Below are 19,565 nucleotides of genomic sequence, written 5' to 3'. Positions count from 1 at the left end.
ATGAAGCCCATGAATATGTATGGCACCGTTTCTAGAAGAAGGCAGCCATGTTTTTCTAACCCAGTACAACGGGTGTAGAAAGTCCTGATCAGAAAGATGGTCAGATATTTAATTCAATAATCCCCGTAAAGTCAGTACCATTTTTTTTTAACTTTAAACATAAAGACCATTTTGGCAGTGACTTTTTCATACTTTCGAACACTGCCTCAAATAGACATAACTCCTTTATTTTTCAGACAAAATAGCCATAGGAGGGCACTGTTTTGTGAGGATTGTATTTTTTAAATGTCCCATTTAAAGGGGTTGTCCAAAATCGAGGCTGACTAGACAGTGTTAAAAAAAAAAAAAAAAAAAAAAAAAAAATCTTTTGAGAGTTACATGGTCAAAGCACAATGGAGGAGAACTAGTTGCTACAGATTCCACCTTTCATTTTTCAGGGTTTCTTTGGAAAATGAAAGGTGTAATAGTATTCCTTTGCACCAGTTTAGATAAATCTCCTCCAATGGCTCCAGCTAGACTGGAAGTGGTAATATTTTGTATATCAATCAAATGGCCTCAGTGGTGATGTGCTTTTTTGGGTGGTAACAAAAATAAAATAAATAAATAATAAAATTAAAAAATATGCCCATGACCATGTGTGATAAATAACGTGATATACTAATATTTCATTCATCTAGGAGGCAGCACTATCAATTACTGTTTTTTTAAAAAATTTTTATACAAATTAAATTTTTAATATCATACCGTAAATAATAACACATTTTCTTTTTAATGTGTTCTTTGTATTTTCTTTTTTTACTTTATTGAACTTTTTTCCCTTTTTATAAGTCCCTCTTGACCTTTGTACAATCACTTATACAGTGGGGAATATAAGCATTTGATATACTGGTGATTTTGCAAGTTTTCCCACCTACAAATAATGGAGAGGTCTGTAATTTTTATCGTAGGTATACTTCAACTGTGAGAGAGATTTAAAAAAATAATAATTGTAAAATCCAGAAAATCACATTGTATGATTTTTAAATAATTAGTTTGCATTTTATTGCATGAAATAAGTATTTGATACAACAGAAAAACAGAATTGTATTTGGTACAGAAGCCTTTGTTTGCAATTACAGAGGTCAGACATTTCCTGTAGTTCTTGACCAAGTCTGCACACTCTGCAGCAGGGATTTTGGCCCACTCCTCCATACAGATCTTCTCCAGATATTTCAGGTTTCGGCTGTCACTGGGCTACATTGAGTTTCAGCTCCCGCTAAAGATTTTCAATTGGGTTCAGGTCTGTAGACTGGCTAGGCCACTCCAGGACCTTGAAATGCTTCTTACGGAGCCATTCCTTATTTGCCCTGGCTGTGTTTTTTGGGTCATAGTCATGCTGGAAGACCCAGCCACGACCCATCTTCAATGCTCTTACTGAGGGAAGGAGGTTGTTAAATCACAGTGAAGGGTTAATATGGATGGTACACGTTCTGTATATATATTATATGTCTCAGCCTGAAAGAAGATTAAAAGTCAAAAAAAGAAAGATTTTATTAGAATCAATTGAAAAAGGGGTGTGTAGAAAACTAATATAAAATCAGGCATACAGGAGATCAGAGATGTGGAGAGGGATTGGATAATTAACCATCCACCACTCTAATAGCCTGAATAGTAGCCTGTTGCTTGCTAACACTCAGTATATTCTCACACTGATATAGGTGTAGTCTGTAGCAACCAGGCTAAAGTGCCGCTACACGGGGAGCAGGGACTCACGTGTGCAGACCTGATCCTATTTGCGTCTATCCCTATGCTACTTGTAATGAGCCATAGAGTGGATCGTCTGCAGAGTCTGAACAGCTGATGTGGGTATTAGTACACCCTTAAACGCTGCCCTGCCTAGTGAGCGATATGTAGCACCTCAAATCGCTCAACGCGTTTCTACATGACTAGAATATTTCATGTGTCATCAGGAGCGATACATTAGTATAAATTATCGGATGTGAACAGAGATGCCACACTTTCGCGTGCATACATCAGCGCTGTGATGGCCGTGTGCGGCCGAGCACATGCCAGATAGAAATAATCTAAGACCCGCCCCCAGGAGCTGTGCGCCATCATGGAGCACCAATCAGGGAGGAAGGCGCGTCATCCGACACGCCCCATGACGCGGCCACATGAAAATGGGGCGTAATACACTCTGGGGGAGGAGCGCAAGCGCACTCAAGCATCTGGGGGAAAGGAACATATGCGATCTAGATAGTAGAGTGTCAAAACTGTATATGGCTACTTGGGATATACAAGAAGGGCCTAACTAGAGAGGACTACACAGTATAGTGGTAAACTTAACCACTCTGTTACCCGGATGGAGAAAAGCCACTGTGGTGGAGCAAGACAGCCCATATACAATATGGGATGTGGATGAATTCATAAATGAGACCACCCGGTGCATATATCGCAACGCAAATCTGTGGTCAGGTGATACTGATAAAACATCACACACACACACACACACACACACACACAACAGGACCACGACAACCGTCCCAATGACCTGCTAAATAAAGCAGGAAAATGAGACCGCCTCGTTAAGTCCCTTGGGGTGTACGGTGTCTAACTTGAAAATCCATTCAGTTTCTTTGCGGAGCAGCGACACATCAATGTCCCCTCCACGAACGGATTTCACAATGTGTTCAATTCCTTGAACACATTTGGATTGCCGCCATGATGGTCGCATACATGGCGTGCCACAGATGTATCACGGTACTTTAGCTGGGTTGCTACAGACTACACCTATATCAGTGTGAGAATATACTGAGTGTTAGCCTGAATAGTAAGTAGCCTGTTGCTTGCTATCAGAGTGGTGGATGGTTAATTATCCAATCCCTCTCCACATCTCTGATCTCCTGTCTGCCTGATTTTATATGAATTTTCTACACCCCCCTTTTTCAATTGATTCTAATAAAATCTTTATTATTTTCACTTTTAACATTCTTTCAGGCTGGAAGGAGGTTGTTAGCCAAAATCTTGCGTTATATGGCCTCATCCATCCTCCCTTCAATACGGTGCAGTCATCATGTCCCCTTTGCAGAAAAGCACCCCCAAGGTATGATGTTTCCACCCCCATGCTTTATGGTTGGGACAGTGTTCTTGGGATTGTACTTCCTCCAAACACGGCGAGTGGAGTTGATACCAAAGTTCTATTTTGGTCTCATCTGACCACATGACCTACTCCCATGCCTCTTCTGGACCATCCAGATGGTCATTGGCGAAATTCAAACGGGCCTGGACATGTGCTGGAGTAAGCAGGGGAACCTTGCATGACCTGCAGGATTTTAATCCATGACGGCGTAATGTGTTACTAATGGTATTCTTTGAGACTGTGGTCCCAACTCGCTTCAGGTCATTGACCAGGTCTTCCCGTGTAGTTCTGGGCTGATTCCTGACGTCTCTCAGAATCATCCTTACCCCACGGGGCGAGATCTTGCATGAAGCCCCAGACCGAGGAAGATTAACATTCAAGTTCTGTTTCTTCCATTTTCTAATAATTGCGCCAACAGTTGTTGCCTTCTCACAAAGCTGCTTGCCTATTGTCCTGTAGCCCATCCCAGCCTTGTGCAGGTCTACAATTTTGTCCTTGGTGTCTTTAGACAGCTGTTTGGTCTTGGCCAAGGTGGAGAGGTTGGAGAGTGATTGAGTGTGTGGACAGGTGTCTTTTATACAGGTAATGAGTTCAAACAGGTGTAAATAATACAGGTAATGAGTGCAGAGTAGGAGGGCCTCTTAAAGGGTTTCTACCACCAGATTTTGATCTATTTAGCTGTCTGACACTAGCAATCTGCTAGTGTCTGCTGTACCTAACCGTGTTCCTGTATCACCTTTGTCTGCTACGGTTAACCTTAAAAACGTACTTGTATAGATATGCAAGTGAGCCTCTAGTTGCTATGTGGGCGTCTTTTCAGCACCTAGAGGCGCCGTCTACTCACCAGGTCTGCCGCCCCTCTCGTCTAGATTGACAGCCTACTTCGCTCCATCTTGGCCGAATTCTCGCAACTAGAAGCTCACTTGCATATCAATACGTTTTTAAGCTTAACGGCAGCAGACAAAGGTGATACAAGAGCACTGTTAGGTAGAGCAGACACTAGCAGATCGCTAGTGTCAGACAGCTAAATAGGTCAAAATCTGGTGGTAGAAACCCTTTAAAGATAAACTAACAGGTCTGTGACAGCCAGAATTCTTGCTAGTTGATCAAATACTTATTTCATGCAATAAAATGCAAACAAATTATTTAAAAATCATACAATGTGATTTTCTGGATTTTTTGGGGGTTGGCCTCATGTTGTGGGGATGCTGTTCTTCAGCAGGAACAGGGAAGCTGAAGTTGATGGGAAGATGGATTAAGCTAAGTACAGGGCAATGTACAAAGCTGGTAGAGACATACCCCAGAAGACTTGCAGCTGTAATTGCAGGGAAAGATGGTCCTACAAAGTATTGACTCTGGGGACTGTCACTGAATACATATGCGCTCCACACTTTATTTTTATTTATTAAAAATTTTGAAAACCATGTATCATTTTCTTTTCACTTCACACATACTTGCTACTTTGTGTTGGTCTATCACATAAAATCCCCCAAAAATATTTTGTGGGTGTAACGTGAAAAATGTGGAAAAGTTCAAAGGCTATGAATACTCTTTCAAGGCACTGCATATTGGAATATATGGAGGACCTGACAACCACTGAGCTGGAAATCAACTGTCCAGTATTGGCTGGATAGGAGTGCAGCTCACTATAAGAGGGGAATATGTTGCCAAGATTAGGCTACTTTCACACTAGCGTTTTAGTTTTCCAGTATTGAGTTCTGTCATAGGATCTCAATACCGGAAAAGAATGCTTCAGTTTTGTTCCCATTCATTGTCAATGGGGACAAAACTGAACTGAACAGAATGGAGTGCTCCAAAATGCATTCCGTTTAGTTTAGTTGCGTTCCCATACCGGAGAGCAAACCGCAACATGTTGTAGCTTGCTTTCCGTCCTGGGGTGCAGGGCAAGACTGATCCGGCATGACCCCCAATGCAAGTCAGAGGGGATGGATCAGTTTTCTCTGCCACAATAGAAGACGGATCCGTCCTTCATTGACGTTTAATGGAGTTCATGACGGATCCGTCTTGGATATGTTAAAGATAATACAGTCGTGGCCAAAAGTTTTGAGAATTACATAAATATTGGAAAAGTTGCTGCTTAAGTTTTTATAATAGCAATTTGCATATACTCCAGAATGTTATGAAGAGTGATCAGTCCTTCCGCTATTTCGCCGTGCCGCCGCTCCGTCCACATTGACTATAATGGGAACGGGGGCGGAGATCCGGCGCAGAACGGCGAAAGACGCCGGACTAAAAAGTCCTGCATGTCCGACTTTTTAGTCCGGCGGCTTTCGCCGTGCACTGCCGTGCTGCACCGGAGCTCCGCCCCCGTCCCCATTATAGTCAATGGGGACAGAGCTGCGGTCCGGCGCACGGCGAAATAGCGGAAGGACGGATCCGACATGGTGAACAGCCTGTTGGATCCGTCCTGCCGCAAGTGTGAAAGTAGCCATAGTCCTTCTTTGCCATGAAAATTAACTTAATCCCAAAAAAATAACTTTCCACTGCATTTCATTGCTGTCATTAAAGGACCTACTGAGATCAATTCAGTAATCGTCTTGTTAACTCAGGTGAGAATGTTGACGAGCACAAGGCTGGAGATCATTATGTCAGGCTGATTGGGTTAAAATGGCAGACTTGACATGTTAAAAGGAGGGTGATGCTTGAAATCATTGTTCTTCCGTTGTTAACCATGGTGAACTGCAAAGAAACGCGTGCAGCCATCATTGCGTTGCATAAAAATGGCTTCACAGGCAAGGATATTGTGGCTACTAAGATGGCACCTCAATCAACAATTTATAGGATCATCAAGAACTTCAAGGAAAGAGGTTCAATTCTTGTTAAGAAGGCTTCAGGGCGTCCAAGAAAGTCCAGCAAGCGCCAGGATCGTCTCCTAAAGAGGATTCAGCTGTGGGATCGGAGTGCCACCAGTGCAGAGCTTGCTCAGGAATGGCAGCAGGCAGAAGTGAGCGCATCTGCACACACAGTGAGGCAAAGACTTTTGGAAGATGGCCTGGTGCCAAGAAGGGCAGCAAAGAAGCCACTTCTCTCCAAAAAAAACAACTGGGACAGATTGATCTTCTGCAGAAAGTATGGTGAATAGACTGCTGAGGACTGGGGCAAAGTCATATTCTCCGATGAAGACTCTTTCCGATTGTTTGGGGCATCTGGAAAAAGGCTTGTCCGGAGAAGAAAAGGTGAGCGCTACCATCAGTCCTGTGTCATGCCAACAGTAAAGCATCCTGAGACCATTCATGTGTGGGGTTGCTTCTCATCCAAGGGAGTGGGCTCACTCACAATTTTGCCCAAAAACACAGCCATGAATAAAGAATGGTACCAAAACACCCTCCAACAGCAACTTCTTCCAACAATCCAACAACAGTTTGGTGAAGAACAATGCATTTTCCAGCACGATGGAGCACCGTGCCATAAGGCAAAAGTGATAACTAAGTGGCTCGGGGACCAAAACGTTGACATTTTCAGTCCATGGCCTGGAAACTCCCCAGATCTTAATCCCATTGAGAACTTGTGGTCAATCCTCAAGAGGCGGGTGGACAAACAAAAACCCACTAATTCTGACAAACTCCAAGAAGTGATTATGAAAGAATGGGTTGCTATCAGTCAGGAATTGGTCCAGAAGTTGATTGAGAGCATGCCCAGTCGAATTGCAGAGGTCCTGAAAAAGAAGGGCCAACACTGCAAATACTGACTCTTTGCATAAATGTCATGTAATTGTCGATAAAAGCCTTTGAAACGTATGAAGTGCGTGTAATTATATTTCACTACATCACAGAAACAACTGAAACAAAGATCTAAAAGCAGTTTAGCAGCAAACTTTGTGAAAACTAATATTTGTGTCATTCTCAAAACTTTTGGCCACGACTGGTACAACCGGATCCGTTCATAACGGATGCAGATGGTTGTATTATCCGTTTAGATTTGCAATTTTCTGCTGGCCTTATACAGTATGTCTATCTTACTAAAGTACATCTGCCTGCAATACCGATATGACGGGTGGTGTACACTCGAAGTTACGTATTGGACATTCTTGACTTTTCAGATTTTGTTTTGTTGAATAAAATTCTAAAATCTTTAATAAAAAATATGCAATTTAAAATTCTACCTGTGTCTTCTACTACAGCTTAGTCCCATTCAAGCTAGTGAGGTTGAGCTGCAATACCACAGACAGCCCACAGAGCAGGGTGGCGCTGTTTTTGGTTGAAAGTAACCACATTGTTTTAAAGTCAAATTTGACACAATTATGGCAGTAAAATGTTCTAAATTATCAATTACAAAAAATTAATTATGTGGGATAACAACTAGTTTTTAACGGCCCATAAAAAGGAAAATTTTCAGAAGTGAACCATAACTATGAGAAATTACATACAAAATACAGAACATAAACATTTCACTTTGAAAAAAAAAAAAAAAGACATACCGCACACATTTTCATTGTGAAATCATGGAAAAACCCAGTTCCTCCAAAAGAGGAGGTGCCGTAACACTAACCCATGAGAAAAGGCTGGCTGAAATCTAGAGACTGCTGTCAAATGTGCAGACTTCTGGAGAAAGTGATTGTGAATTACTGAAATGTGGGCAAGACAGAGCCCTTATAAGGGGGTGTTCTCCTATGGGGGCCTTTTGGGCAGACCTGCAGAGGGAACCATACTTTTCTACGCTTTGCTTCCCTGGCTCCACTGCGGATCTGAGGTCTCCCATTTGACCACTGCAAGTAGGACATACAGTGCTGTCCGCATCATATGTCCTTTCCGTGGGCCTGAAAAAAAAAATTACAGAACGTGTCCTATCATTGTCCGTTTTTAAGATAGAAAATGTGGTACCGAGGTACCAGCCAGTACCAAAGCCCACTTCAGATTTTTATTTTAAACTGGTTTAAAATATGCAGATATGAATACAGTAGTAATTCACCAAAGACTAGCGCGACTTCGAGCAATACAGCATTAAAATGTTATGGCTCCGTGTAGGTAAAGTTTGTATGGAAACAGCATTAAAAAAAGAAGGTTTTGAACTAATCGACTTGGGATCCGAAAGTCGATTCGCTCAAGCCTAGTCATAGCCACATTCCGTCATACAGATGTTACCTGGATCAGACTCAAGCTCAGGCGGCCATACTACACTATGGGGACGTGCCTATTCCGCCTGCCAATCAGTACAGCTATGCTACCACAGGGATCAGCAACCTCCGGCACCTCCAGCCGGTCAGAAACTACAACTCCAAGAATCCTCCTTTCACTTCTATGGGAGTTGAAGAGCAGTCGAGCATGTTTGCATGCTGGGAGTTGTAGTTTCACAGCAGCTGGAGTGCCGAAGGTTGCTGATCCCTGGTCTAGTAGATGCTATAATTTCATGGAATCCATCTTAGTGAAGGATCCTTAATGGGGTTTTCTGAGACTTTTTAACTGATCGGTGGGGGTCTGAAAATCGGGATCACCGGCGATCAGCTGTTTGAGAAGGCCCCGGGGTGACTTCTCGCAGCTCACCAAGCACAACACTGTACACTGCATAGCGGCTGTGTCTGGTATCACAGCTCGGCCCCACCTAGTCACCGGCCTAGCGAAATCTACGAGAAGGCCGTGGCGTTCATCGGAGCGCCATGGCCTTCTCAAACAGCTGATCGGTGGGAGTCCCAGGTGTCAGACCCCTACCGATCAGATACCGATGACCTATCCAAAAGGTAAAGTCATCAGTTAAAAAAAGTCTTGGAAAACCCCTTTAACTCCAGGATACACATAAGATGTGTTACTACATAACTACGGAAGAGTACGCTGCTCTTGCCAAGGAATAAAGTTAGCTCAGCTCATATGTATGCACATGACTTATTCCTCGATGACCAAGCTATTGTTCTACCAGGATCTCCGTGTTACTCACGGTCCTGTCGTATCCATCACCTAACATTAGAAAGCCCCATACCGGCCTGACTCACTACACGCTCAAGTTTCAATCCCTTAGTCAGGGACAGATGTCAAAGCAAAGACAAGTGCAAAAAACTACACAATTGCACAACCAGGAAATGTGTCCTGGACGGCTGATTTACACAACACAACACAGGCCGAGGGGAAGCGTAACCACTTGGGAACAGAATGTTCAAGTAATCACATATGTGCCGTATTATGGTCAACGGCGTTTAAACAGATAAAAAACTAATTCCTCTAGAATAGCTACGGTAGCGGAAGTCCCAAAGTGCAGCGCTGTTCCATGAAAACAGTAGGTTCATACACATGATTTTGCCAATGCGTATGGTGACTACTTTTGCACTCGCGTTTTGTGCGGATCCGTCTTGTATCCGCACAGATGGATCCGCACCAATAATGCAAACGCTTGTATCCGTTAATAATGAATCCGTTTGCATTATTCATTAAAAAAAAGTCTAAGTCAAAACGGATCTGTCTTGACTGACATTGAAAGTTAATGGGGGACGGATCCGTTTTCAAATGCACCATATTGTGTCAGTGAAAAACAGATCCGTCCCCACTGACTTACATTGTAAGTCAGGACGGATCCGTTTGGCTCCGCATCGTCAGGCGGACCCCAAAACGCTGCAAGCTGCGTTTTAGTGACAGTCTATAAAACGCAACGGAGACCAAACTGATGCATTCTGAACGGATCCTTATCCATTCAGAATGCATTGGGGCAGCTTGTCAGAGCCCTGAAATGGATCTCACAAGCGGACCCAGAAACGCCAGTGTGAAAGTAGCCTTAAAGGGGTTGTCTCATCACAGACAATCCCTTTCAGAGTCAGCTTATTCATGGGGTCCGGCTGCCAAGGGGAGCCTTGAACGGCCAGAAAATCACCCTGCAGGGCAGATAACGTTTTACCTGGCAGTCACATTCAGATTGTCCTACAGAGTAGCCTAAAAGCCAGGACCACAAGTAAAGTTCTGATGGTCTTTGGTTTTTCCCATCGATGACAATGAGGAATAGTCGTGACTTGACCAGGGCTAAAACAAAATCGATGCCTTTAACCGCCACAGCATGTAAATTTGGACTTTTAGGGTTAATGCACACGAACGTATATTCTTTCCGTTTTTGGTTTTTTTGCGGAACCATTCATTTCAACGGGTCTGCAAAAAAAAAACTGAAGTTACTCTATGTGCATTCCGTTTCCAGATGTCCGTTACGCAAAAAAAAAAAATAGAACATGTTTCCTATTATTGTCCGCATTACGGACAATATCAGGAGCCAGCTGTTCCGTTCCGCAAAATATGGAATGCGCACGGATGTCATCCGTATTTTTTGCGGATCCGCTTTTTTGCAGACCACAAAATACATACGGTCGTGTGCAGGAGAAATCCAGTATGGTAACTCAATGACTACAGAGCTACAGTAAGTTCACCTTCAACCCATTTTATAGTGCTTGAAAAGGCACTAGGTCGTTATTTGTATTTTATTCTCCTCCAGTTTTCGGCAATTAATTCAGCCCAGACTGCTTAACATACAGACTGTGCTCAAACTGCGTTTCAAAGCTCTCGGTGCCGAGGTGTACTATGCATTTTTGGAGTTTTATTGAATAATATACAAGTACGGGATAGCATTAGCACGTGTATCAAGGTAATGCATAGGGTGTATATGTTACATACATAGAAATGAAACTAAAATGCGCACCAGGGTTTCAATCACTATCGTAGATGAAGCATGGCAGAGAGTATATGTCTGGAATGGGGAAATGTCAAAGTCATCATGCTCCACACCCCTTTCAAAATTTCTGGGGACATTGTCTAATTTTATATACTATATTCTCAAAAGGGATAATTTGGTTCACTAGGGATTTACATTGGCTAACAGTGGGTGGGTGGTCTCCCGTCCATCTTCATGCTACGGCTTTCTTTGCCAGGAATAGAGCCTCTCGCAAAAATATCCTGGTGTGATGGGGCCTCCTCCTCGAGGAGACCCAGTAAGCAAACTTCAGGCTCGTCTGGAGATCACTGCCTCTAATATATCAGTAACCTCCTGCCAGAAGGATTTCCAATCCGTACATTCCCAAATGTAGCCTTGTTCTCCATACATCCAGGACAGAGTGTGGCGTATTCTGCCCATCTTATACAACCTTGTAGGGGTCAAAAAGCATCTGCGTAGAACGACCAGTTCTATTTATCTGTTATTGGCTGAAGGTGAAACATTTAGAGGGGACTCCAAAGCCTCCTGCCATTCCTCTGTAGTTAAAGGCCTCATGCACACGACCGTTGTGTGTTTTGCGGTCCGAAAAACACGGATGGCGTCCGTGTGCGTTCTGCAATTTGTGGAACGGATGGTCAGCCTTTAATATAACTGCCTATTCTGCGGACAAGAATAGGACAGGTTATATTTTTTTTGCGGACTCTTGAAACAGAGCAACGGATGTGGACTGCACATATAGTGATGTCCGCATCTTTTGCGGCCCCATTGAAGTGAAAGAGTCTGCATCCGAGCCGCCAAAACTGCGGCTCGGATGTGGACCAAAACAATGGCTGTGTGCATGAGGCCTTAGAAGGAATATATTCCTTCCACTTGGTTTCAACTAGTAGTGGAGTTAAGGCCATGCGAGAGCTCGGATTTCTAGTTTATTTTTATTTACATTTAAAAATTCTCCATAGAAATGAATGACAATTCTGCAATGAACACAGCCTGACCCGCTTAATGTACAGGCTCAATTCAAACTGCGTTTCAAAGTTCTCGGTGCCGAGAGGTGTGCTATGCATTTCTGGAGTGAATCGGATTTGTTTTTTTAAATAAATTTTCATTTAAGAAAAAAATAAAATAAATAAACATCCACCATAGAAATGAATGAATCGTAATTAGACAGCACAATCTGCCGCCAGTAAATCAAGCGGAAAGATCCGAATTGCCTGAAGAACGAGCATTTAGTCATTCATCGTGCAATCGGCAGCAGTATTAGACTGCCAGATAATCTGCCCGTCTAATATACCCTTAAGAAGTGGCGGTCAGATGGAAACGAACATGACTGCAGGTCGGAAGTATGAGGCACATAGGAGCTGGAGACACAAAATGCCCAGAGGTTTTTGCTCAAGAACATTTGCAAAGCCGCTTCACTTTTCATTTTAGGTCCACCACAACATACAAAAATAGGATTGCGAACAAGGACATAGGGGGTCATTTATCAAACTGGTGTAAAGTAGGACTGACTTAGTTGCCCGTAGCACCCAATCCCCTTTCATTTTGACAGCTCCTTCGGAAAATAAAAGGAGGAATCTGATTGGTTGCTATGGGCACCTAAGCCAGTTCTACTTTACACTAGTTTGATAAATGACCCCCAATAGAACTGCCATAACTCAAAGAGCTACAGTACATAGACATTCATCGAGGCTTCTTGGCCAGGCATACATTGCACTCTAGTTATTGTAGCATATGAAGTACTAGAAATAAACTCTCAGCATCGGACGTCTCCCTTGTGCACAACAAAGCCTAGAGGTGATGAATATCTGCTCACCAAACCATAGGACTTCTTTATTCATACATGAAACACAGGCTGACGCATTTCGGGCTACTACAAAGAAAGCTCACCAAACAAAATTCAAGAGTACTCACCGAATACCTGGACTCAGGAGATTTTCTTTTCTCGCTGGGGTCCAAGATGTCGAACTCAGATGAGGACCCCTAAAAGAGAATACTTTATTAGTATTTTAGTACTTCCAAGTTTCAGTTAGGGAGAAGTGACCAGTCTCCCAGAAAAGCAAAGCAGGACACCCAAGGGGAATATCAAATGTCTTGCAGTAGGATATTAATCTACATCTATCACTACACGGCGCAACCAGAATGGCACGGCTTCCGTCGGTGAGAGACTGGCAAACAAATGGCATCAGTGCTGCAGGTATGTTCCAGAGTGTACACAGAAATCTACATATGAGGGGCTACATGGGCATTACCGTATAGAGGAGTAGCAGAGCTACCCTTTAACCACTTAGGGCGACTGTCAGGATGGAGGTAATCTGCTTGCTAGAGGATATTTGCTTGCTGATCTTACATGCAGCGATCTCCTCCACAGCACGGAGAGGAGCAATAGCGATGCCATCGCTCATCCCCATGCCGGCAGCAGAGTGTGTTTACACAGCACGATCCGCCACTGGCAAACAATGATTTTTGAGCATGCCAAAAAAAAACAATGAGCAATTTTTATGTTGAATGTTTAGTGGCGCACTCATGCAGGCGGCAAAGGACAATGCTCAGGGTAGACGAGATTTAGATCTTGTGGCCGACATGATAGGGATTTGAACTTCTATCAAACAAACGCTAAGGGGCGGGAAAGGGGGCGCGGGGCAAGCTTGAATTCAACGAGGAAGCCGCTGCACCCCTGACTTCAAGAGCCTAGTTTACATAATGCGGGCATTTCTGGCATTAGGCACATCTGACATCTGATAGGACAAAAACAACTTTGGAATCAAGCTACAGACGGCTAGAAGGTAATGCTGCCGCTTTTCTAGGTGACAGGTTCCCTTTAAACAGTTCCATTGGTGGACTTTTATGGTATGGCTGGCTGCATGTGTCCAAGTCACGCTACTCCCACCAGCCAATGACCACACAAATTTGCAGTAAAATTGTATGGCCATTGGCTTACGTAAATCCCTCTGGCTTAGCCATATGTAAAATAGTAGCAGTTTGTAAGGCAGAAAAAAGACATACGTCCATCCAGTTAGCTCCAATACTGACCCCTGAGGTACTCCACTAGTGACAGTGACCCAATCGGAGTGTGCACCGTTAATAACCACCCTCTGTTTTCTATCACTCACTGTGCCAGTTACTTACCCACATACAGACGTCTTCCCTCAGCTGTGCCGTCTTTTATAAATATATTTTTGCCTACAATGTAATACTATTGTATGATGGAACATTGCTGCCACTCAATGAACAACGCACATGCAGCCTGCTAAAATCTTCATAGGCATGCTGCAACCCCGCAATCGCCTGCTCCTTAGTAGAGGAGACCACTGCTATTACATGCAGAAATCTCCTCTACAGTATGGGGAGGAGCGATCATTATGCCATCGCTTGTCCCCGTACTGACTTGTTGTTTGCCGGCAGCAGATCGGGATTAGACAACAATCCCGCAGCAGCACATTACATCGCTAACAATGATCGTTAGTGAGTATCTGGCCAACTATCTATCGTAATACAGGCTTTACAGTACAAGAACTTACACTGCACATCAATCTACTTACACTTGCTGGGATTTTGGGAACAACCGTGGAGCGAACATCAGATTCCTTGTCATTCACATCGGATAGCTCAACATGCAAAAAATCTTCTGCCTTTTCCTGCTCTGAAATGTTAAGGATATTTACATGTACATACACCAACAATGGAAAACAGCTGAAACAATGACATTTTTGATAAATCAAGATGTTGTATCTATGACGTATTAGAAGATGGTTTGTAACGTATGATCTGCTCCATCATCAGTATAAAGAAATGCTCCCATCTGCAGACCCCTATAATAGCTGGGAAACGGAATACTTCTATGTGATGCTTGTCTACATCTTGGGAAAGCTTCATATACCAGGTCATATATGGTCGCTCATTTTTTACCCAACTTTGGATAGGTTTCTCTTAGGCTTCATTCACACGTCCGCAATTCTGGTCCGCATCCGTTCCGCAATTGTGCGGAACGGGTGCGGACCCATTCTTTCTCTATGGGGACGGAATGGATGCGGATTTCCGCATTTCCGGAGCGCGCCGCCGATCTTCCGGTCCGCGGCTCCGGAAAACAATAGAGCATGTCCTACTCTTGTACGCAATTGCAGACAAGAATAGGCATTTCTTGGGGGTGCCGGCCGGGTGTATTGCGGATCCGCAATTTGAACTACGGACGTGTAAATAGACCCTTATTAGAGAAAAATGCCTTGATCTAGAGGTTTTTTTTCTGCCTCCCTCCTGTGCCCGTCATTGGTGTACGGTCCTATGCCCACAGACAGCACCTGCACACTTGGCTCAGGTATGGGGGGTGTCGGAAGTAAAGGCATTTCACTGAAATAGTTGCAGGGTCAGCTGCCCCCTTCAGTGACATTCTTCTGGCTGGAGACTTACCTGTGTTCATCTTTCCAGTGAATGAAGCATGGGGGTTTGCCGAAGACGACGACTGGAGATCTCTGGTGTCTTTTATAAGGGCTTCTGCTTTCTGGCGGAGATTGTGGGCCACGTTCTGTGATTCTTCCAGCAGTTCACCTGAGAGGGGCAGAGAACGTCAGAATGAGGGTGAAAAGCAGGAGGGAAGGTGGGTTATAAAAGCAGACTGAGGAGAATGGAAAGAGAAAGTAGAGGAGGAGAATGGAAACTGCACTATGCCCTTATCTGTCACACAATCTGGTTCTACCATTTATGAGGAATTTCTTGCTAGCAAAGCAGATCATACTGGCTTAGGCCATATACCTTACACAGCTGTTGGATAGCTACATCTTCAGACCTACAGTACACCCCCATCTGCCATTGAGGAAAAAGAACCAGGACACTTCCAGATCCTCACGAAATAGGTAAATATGGCTGCTGTTTGTCTAATGGTCACTTTTACAAATGAGGTTGTTAGCAGCTCTCGTTAATAGAGGGGAGTGGGGATCCCCTCTATGATGGGACATTATTAAGGGCAGTGAGCGTGGACTTGCTGTGCCAACCAACTGGTTTGATTTTGGGCTAGTCCTAAGGGAGCTATCCTGGTGGTCCCCTGGTTTTTACCCTTTAACCCCTATGCAGGGATCTGGTCTTTGCTGTAGGGAAGCCACCAGACTGGTACCTGTTGGTATAGCCCAGATTTGGTTGGCTATTGACCCAGGGGAATCAGAGACACCAGTACGTGGCACTAAGGGAACAGGCCATACACGTAGTCAGGAAACAGGCAGCGGTCAGTACACAGGCAAACAGATTAAAGCTCTTAACAGACTCTAGGCAAGCTCGCGAGACCTAGCAAGATCTGTAGAGACCAACTGCTCAGGCAAGGAAGTAAGGTCAGCAGCACAGCTATATAGGAGAGTTTATTAGCTCATTAGTTAAGCAGCTGATCTGAAAAGGAATTAACCCCTGCAGTGCTGCAGGAAAAAGTCTCTAACACAGACACAGAAAGAGGCCTTGCAGCGAGACTGTGGCCTGCAGAGCGGGACACAGGAGTATGGCAGCTGAGCAGATGCTAGGTGAACAATACAATGCTCCTGTGTGAATAGCAGGAAGGTAGTGAGCAGAGAGCGCCACCAGAAAAGACATTATGGGGGTCGTATATGACCAAATATTATGACTCTTTAGCACAGATTTTGTTGCAAAAGTGATTTTTGGCAAAATCTGCGACTTCTTCCCCTTCCATAGCACATACGTCAGTTGTAAAAAAAAGGTGTGGGGCGTGGGAAGAGGGCAAGCCCATCTCATTTATGATTTTCTATGCCAGGTTTTGCCTTGCCTGTCATCTCTTTTTAGCCTATAGAGATGCGGACATGCATGGCTAGATCGCCGTATCTCTGAGTGGTTTTATTGAGCGTAAAAAATGTTATATATATATTTTTTTATTTTATTTTATTATAATATGTGTAAATCAGCCTGGTAAGGAGCCCAAGGGGCTGTACTAACCGTTCTGGAGCCCAGCCACGCCCCCTGTGTATCCACAAATCTCCTCCTTGCTCACAAAGTCAGATCGCCGTAATCTCACGGTGCGCGAGCTCGCGCATGTGCAGTTCCTTCCCTGAGGCCGATACCAGCACAGGGAAGGAACACTATGCCAGCACTGCGCATGCGCGAGCTCGTGCATCGCGAGATTACGGCGATCCCGACTTTGTGAGCAAGGAGGAGATTTCTGGGCTCCTTCAGAGGGGGGCGTAGCTGGGCACCAAGAAGGTTAGTACAGCCCCTTGGGCCCTTACCAGGCTCATTTACATATCTATAAAATCATTTTTTACACGCAGTAAAACCACTCAGAGATATGGGACCGGTATATTGCGGACATGCTAGCGGCGATCTAGCCGTGCATGTCCGCATCTCTATAGGGTAAAAAGAGGTGACAGAATCCCTTTAAATCTACACCAGCAAGGCAGCTGGCACAGTTTTAAGTTTAGTGTACACTGGCGGATCATGCGCCGAAGTTATGTAGAGGCTTGTGCCTCTAGATAAGTACAGTGCATCCACTGCCGATGCAGGGGTATTAAGACCAGCGTCTAAAACGTCGGTCTTAATAAAGACTTATTAAAAGCTAAGCAGAGAAAAGTGCACCCCTATAATTCCATATGTATGTTTTTTGGAAAGGTCATGACAATGTACTGTGACTTCAACATCTGTGCAGTTTATACCTGGGTCATTTACCAAGACTTGGGAGTCCTGCCATGAATAATGCCAAGTTTGGTTTTCCCTTTTCAGTTATCCTAAAAAAATAAAAATAAAAAACTATAAATTTTTCAAAAATAATTGTCATGGTCATGAACTAAGCCATTATCTATCCTATTGTATGGGGACTATATATACGGTTTATGTTCCCTCCATTTGTGGGGAAGTTGGATGCAGTCTTTTGTATGTTTATCTGTTCTCTGAATAGGGAAAGGCCAACTGTAGTTTACTTACGGACAGGAAGTCCAGAAAATCCCTGCTCCCATGATCACATACTTTATCTCCACACATACCCAACCCCACTACATTAAGCATGCATGTAAATGGGAAAGGAAAGAAAGCCTCCGCCAGGCACCCCGGGTGCAGTTTATCTCCTTGAAAACAAAAGAACTGGGCATGTTGTAGTGCAACAAGCCCAATCCTATCTCTCCTGAATCTGCCGAGGAAATTGTCGAGAGGCCCCGTATACATTAGGTACTGGACTGATCATGCCAAAATTGGCAGGTTTGGCCAACAGAAATCTAATGAGTATGGCATCGTTTTTCACTTTTTTTTTTTCCACATTCAAAATTCAGTTCAGCTACTTTTAACTACCAGTAAATCTGCTGCTGGGAAAGCTGGGTAGCAAGAGAAATGTCAGCCAATGCAGCTACTGGTTGGCTCTCAACCTTCCCAGGCTCCAAACTGGAAGTCATCAGGACTGTGGGAAAGCTGGATGAAAACTCTTGTAATGGTGACCATTAGAGATGAAAATGATAGGAGTTATCAAGAGGGGAATTTTTAGGTTAGGTCAGTTTTGTACAGCCCGAGTGGCTCAAAGGTTTGATAAATTTGGTGCATCTTTTAGTCTAGCAATTCTTTCTTGAAATGTTACCCCACTTTCTATGCCACCACATTTACTGTAGTAAGATTGCATCAATTTTTGTGACTTTTTAAAATGTTACAGATGATAAATCTGGCTTAACGCCGCCTGTACACAATGTGGCCCGGGCAGCAGGATCTGCATGCGACTTGCCGCCAATTTCCAGGTCACAAATGGACTTAGAACAAAAAGGTGTGGCCCAGCGATTAGCAGTTGGCCACGTGTGGATTCCACTGCCGCCCTGGCAAGCCAAACTCCGTTTGACAGGTTAACCATGCCCACTTTCCCAACAACTTTTCACAACTGGAGTGAGTGGGAGACCAGAATTCTGGTGTGATGGGTTGGAAAAATTCCCCCTTGTGTATTTACCACATATACAGTTTATACACGTGAAGTTTACCAAGACTTGGGATCCCTGCCATGCGTTCCGGCTGCTCATCAGTGAATTTGGGAGCACTACCACCTGGATCATATATTCTGTAGGGACTTCTGCCTTCCATTAATCAGCTACACATCCAACCAATGGTAATATTACATCTCTAGAAGAAAAGAAGAGAACATGCAGCATTTATCTCCACACCATCGAGATAAGGAAAAAACAAGATTTTTGTGAACTCACCTGTAAAATCTCTCTCGCTTAGTTCATTAGGGGGGGGGACACAGGACTGTGGGTATAGCTGCTGCGGCCACTAGGAGGCGACACTAGGCTGATATGCTCTCTCCAGGCTGGAGGGGGTATAGCCCGCAGGGGAGGAGTTATCAGTTTGTGCCCAAGCAGTAAGAGTAGGAGAAAAAAAAAAACATACCGGAAACCACCCATTACATAACCAATGCCAATCGGACCGAACTAGAACTGAGGACCGTACCGGCAAACCAACCGCCATCACTTGCAGTAATAATAAAAACAATGGGTGGGAGCTGTGCCCCCCAATGAACTAAGCAAGAAAAATATATTTTACAGGCGAGTTCACAAAAATCTTGTTTTATTGTATCATTGGGGGACACAGGACCATGGGACGTTCCAAAGCAGTCCACGAGGCGGGAAGAACACACCCTCATGAAAACTGCCTTGCAGAAGCTCAAGACACCGCTGCCTGCAAGACCTTGCGGCCCAGCACAGCGTCCGCTGATGCAAAAGTATGCACCTGGTAAAACTTGGTCTTCCTTGCACATGTTCACCAAGTCGCTGCCTTACACAACTGTGAAGCGGAAGCATGGTGGAACCGAGCCCAAGAGGCGCCCACCGCCCTGGTCGAGTGGGTCGTGACACAGAGGGACGGT

The 19,565-nt window shown here is 44.2% G+C and overlaps 1 protein-coding gene across 5 annotated transcripts in view; it reads right to left on the bottom strand.

Annotated features, from left to right (window-relative positions):
• The window catches only part of TNIP1 (TNFAIP3 interacting protein 1), a 91,108-nt gene that overhangs the window by 32,511 nt on the left and 39,032 nt on the right, over positions 1-19,565 (bottom strand). For 2 of the 5 annotated variants that reach the window (XM_040440376.1, XM_040440387.1), the window contains exons 2-5: positions 18,685-18,823; positions 15,155-15,292; positions 14,290-14,390; positions 12,662-12,730 (exon numbers count right to left, since the gene is read on the bottom strand). In XM_040440376.1, the coding sequence (XP_040296310.1) occupies positions 12,662-12,730; positions 14,290-14,390; positions 15,155-15,292; positions 18,685-18,784 (408 nt within the window). In that variant the 5' untranslated portion in view covers positions 18,785-18,823. Of the gene's footprint in view, positions 1-12,661; positions 12,731-14,289; positions 14,391-15,154; positions 15,293-17,388; positions 17,461-18,684; positions 18,824-19,565 lie in introns of those variants that run through there. The other 3 variants (XM_040440409.1, XM_040440419.1, XM_040440398.1) reach the window with 3 other exon arrangements.

This window comes from Bufo bufo, chromosome 1 (assembly GCF_905171765.1).
Source record: "Bufo bufo chromosome 1, aBufBuf1.1, whole genome shotgun sequence".
Classification (NCBI taxonomy): domain Eukaryota; kingdom Metazoa; phylum Chordata; class Amphibia; order Anura; family Bufonidae; genus Bufo; species Bufo bufo.
Note: the sequence above shows the minus strand (reverse complement) of the source record. Positions and strands in the feature narration are given on the sequence as shown.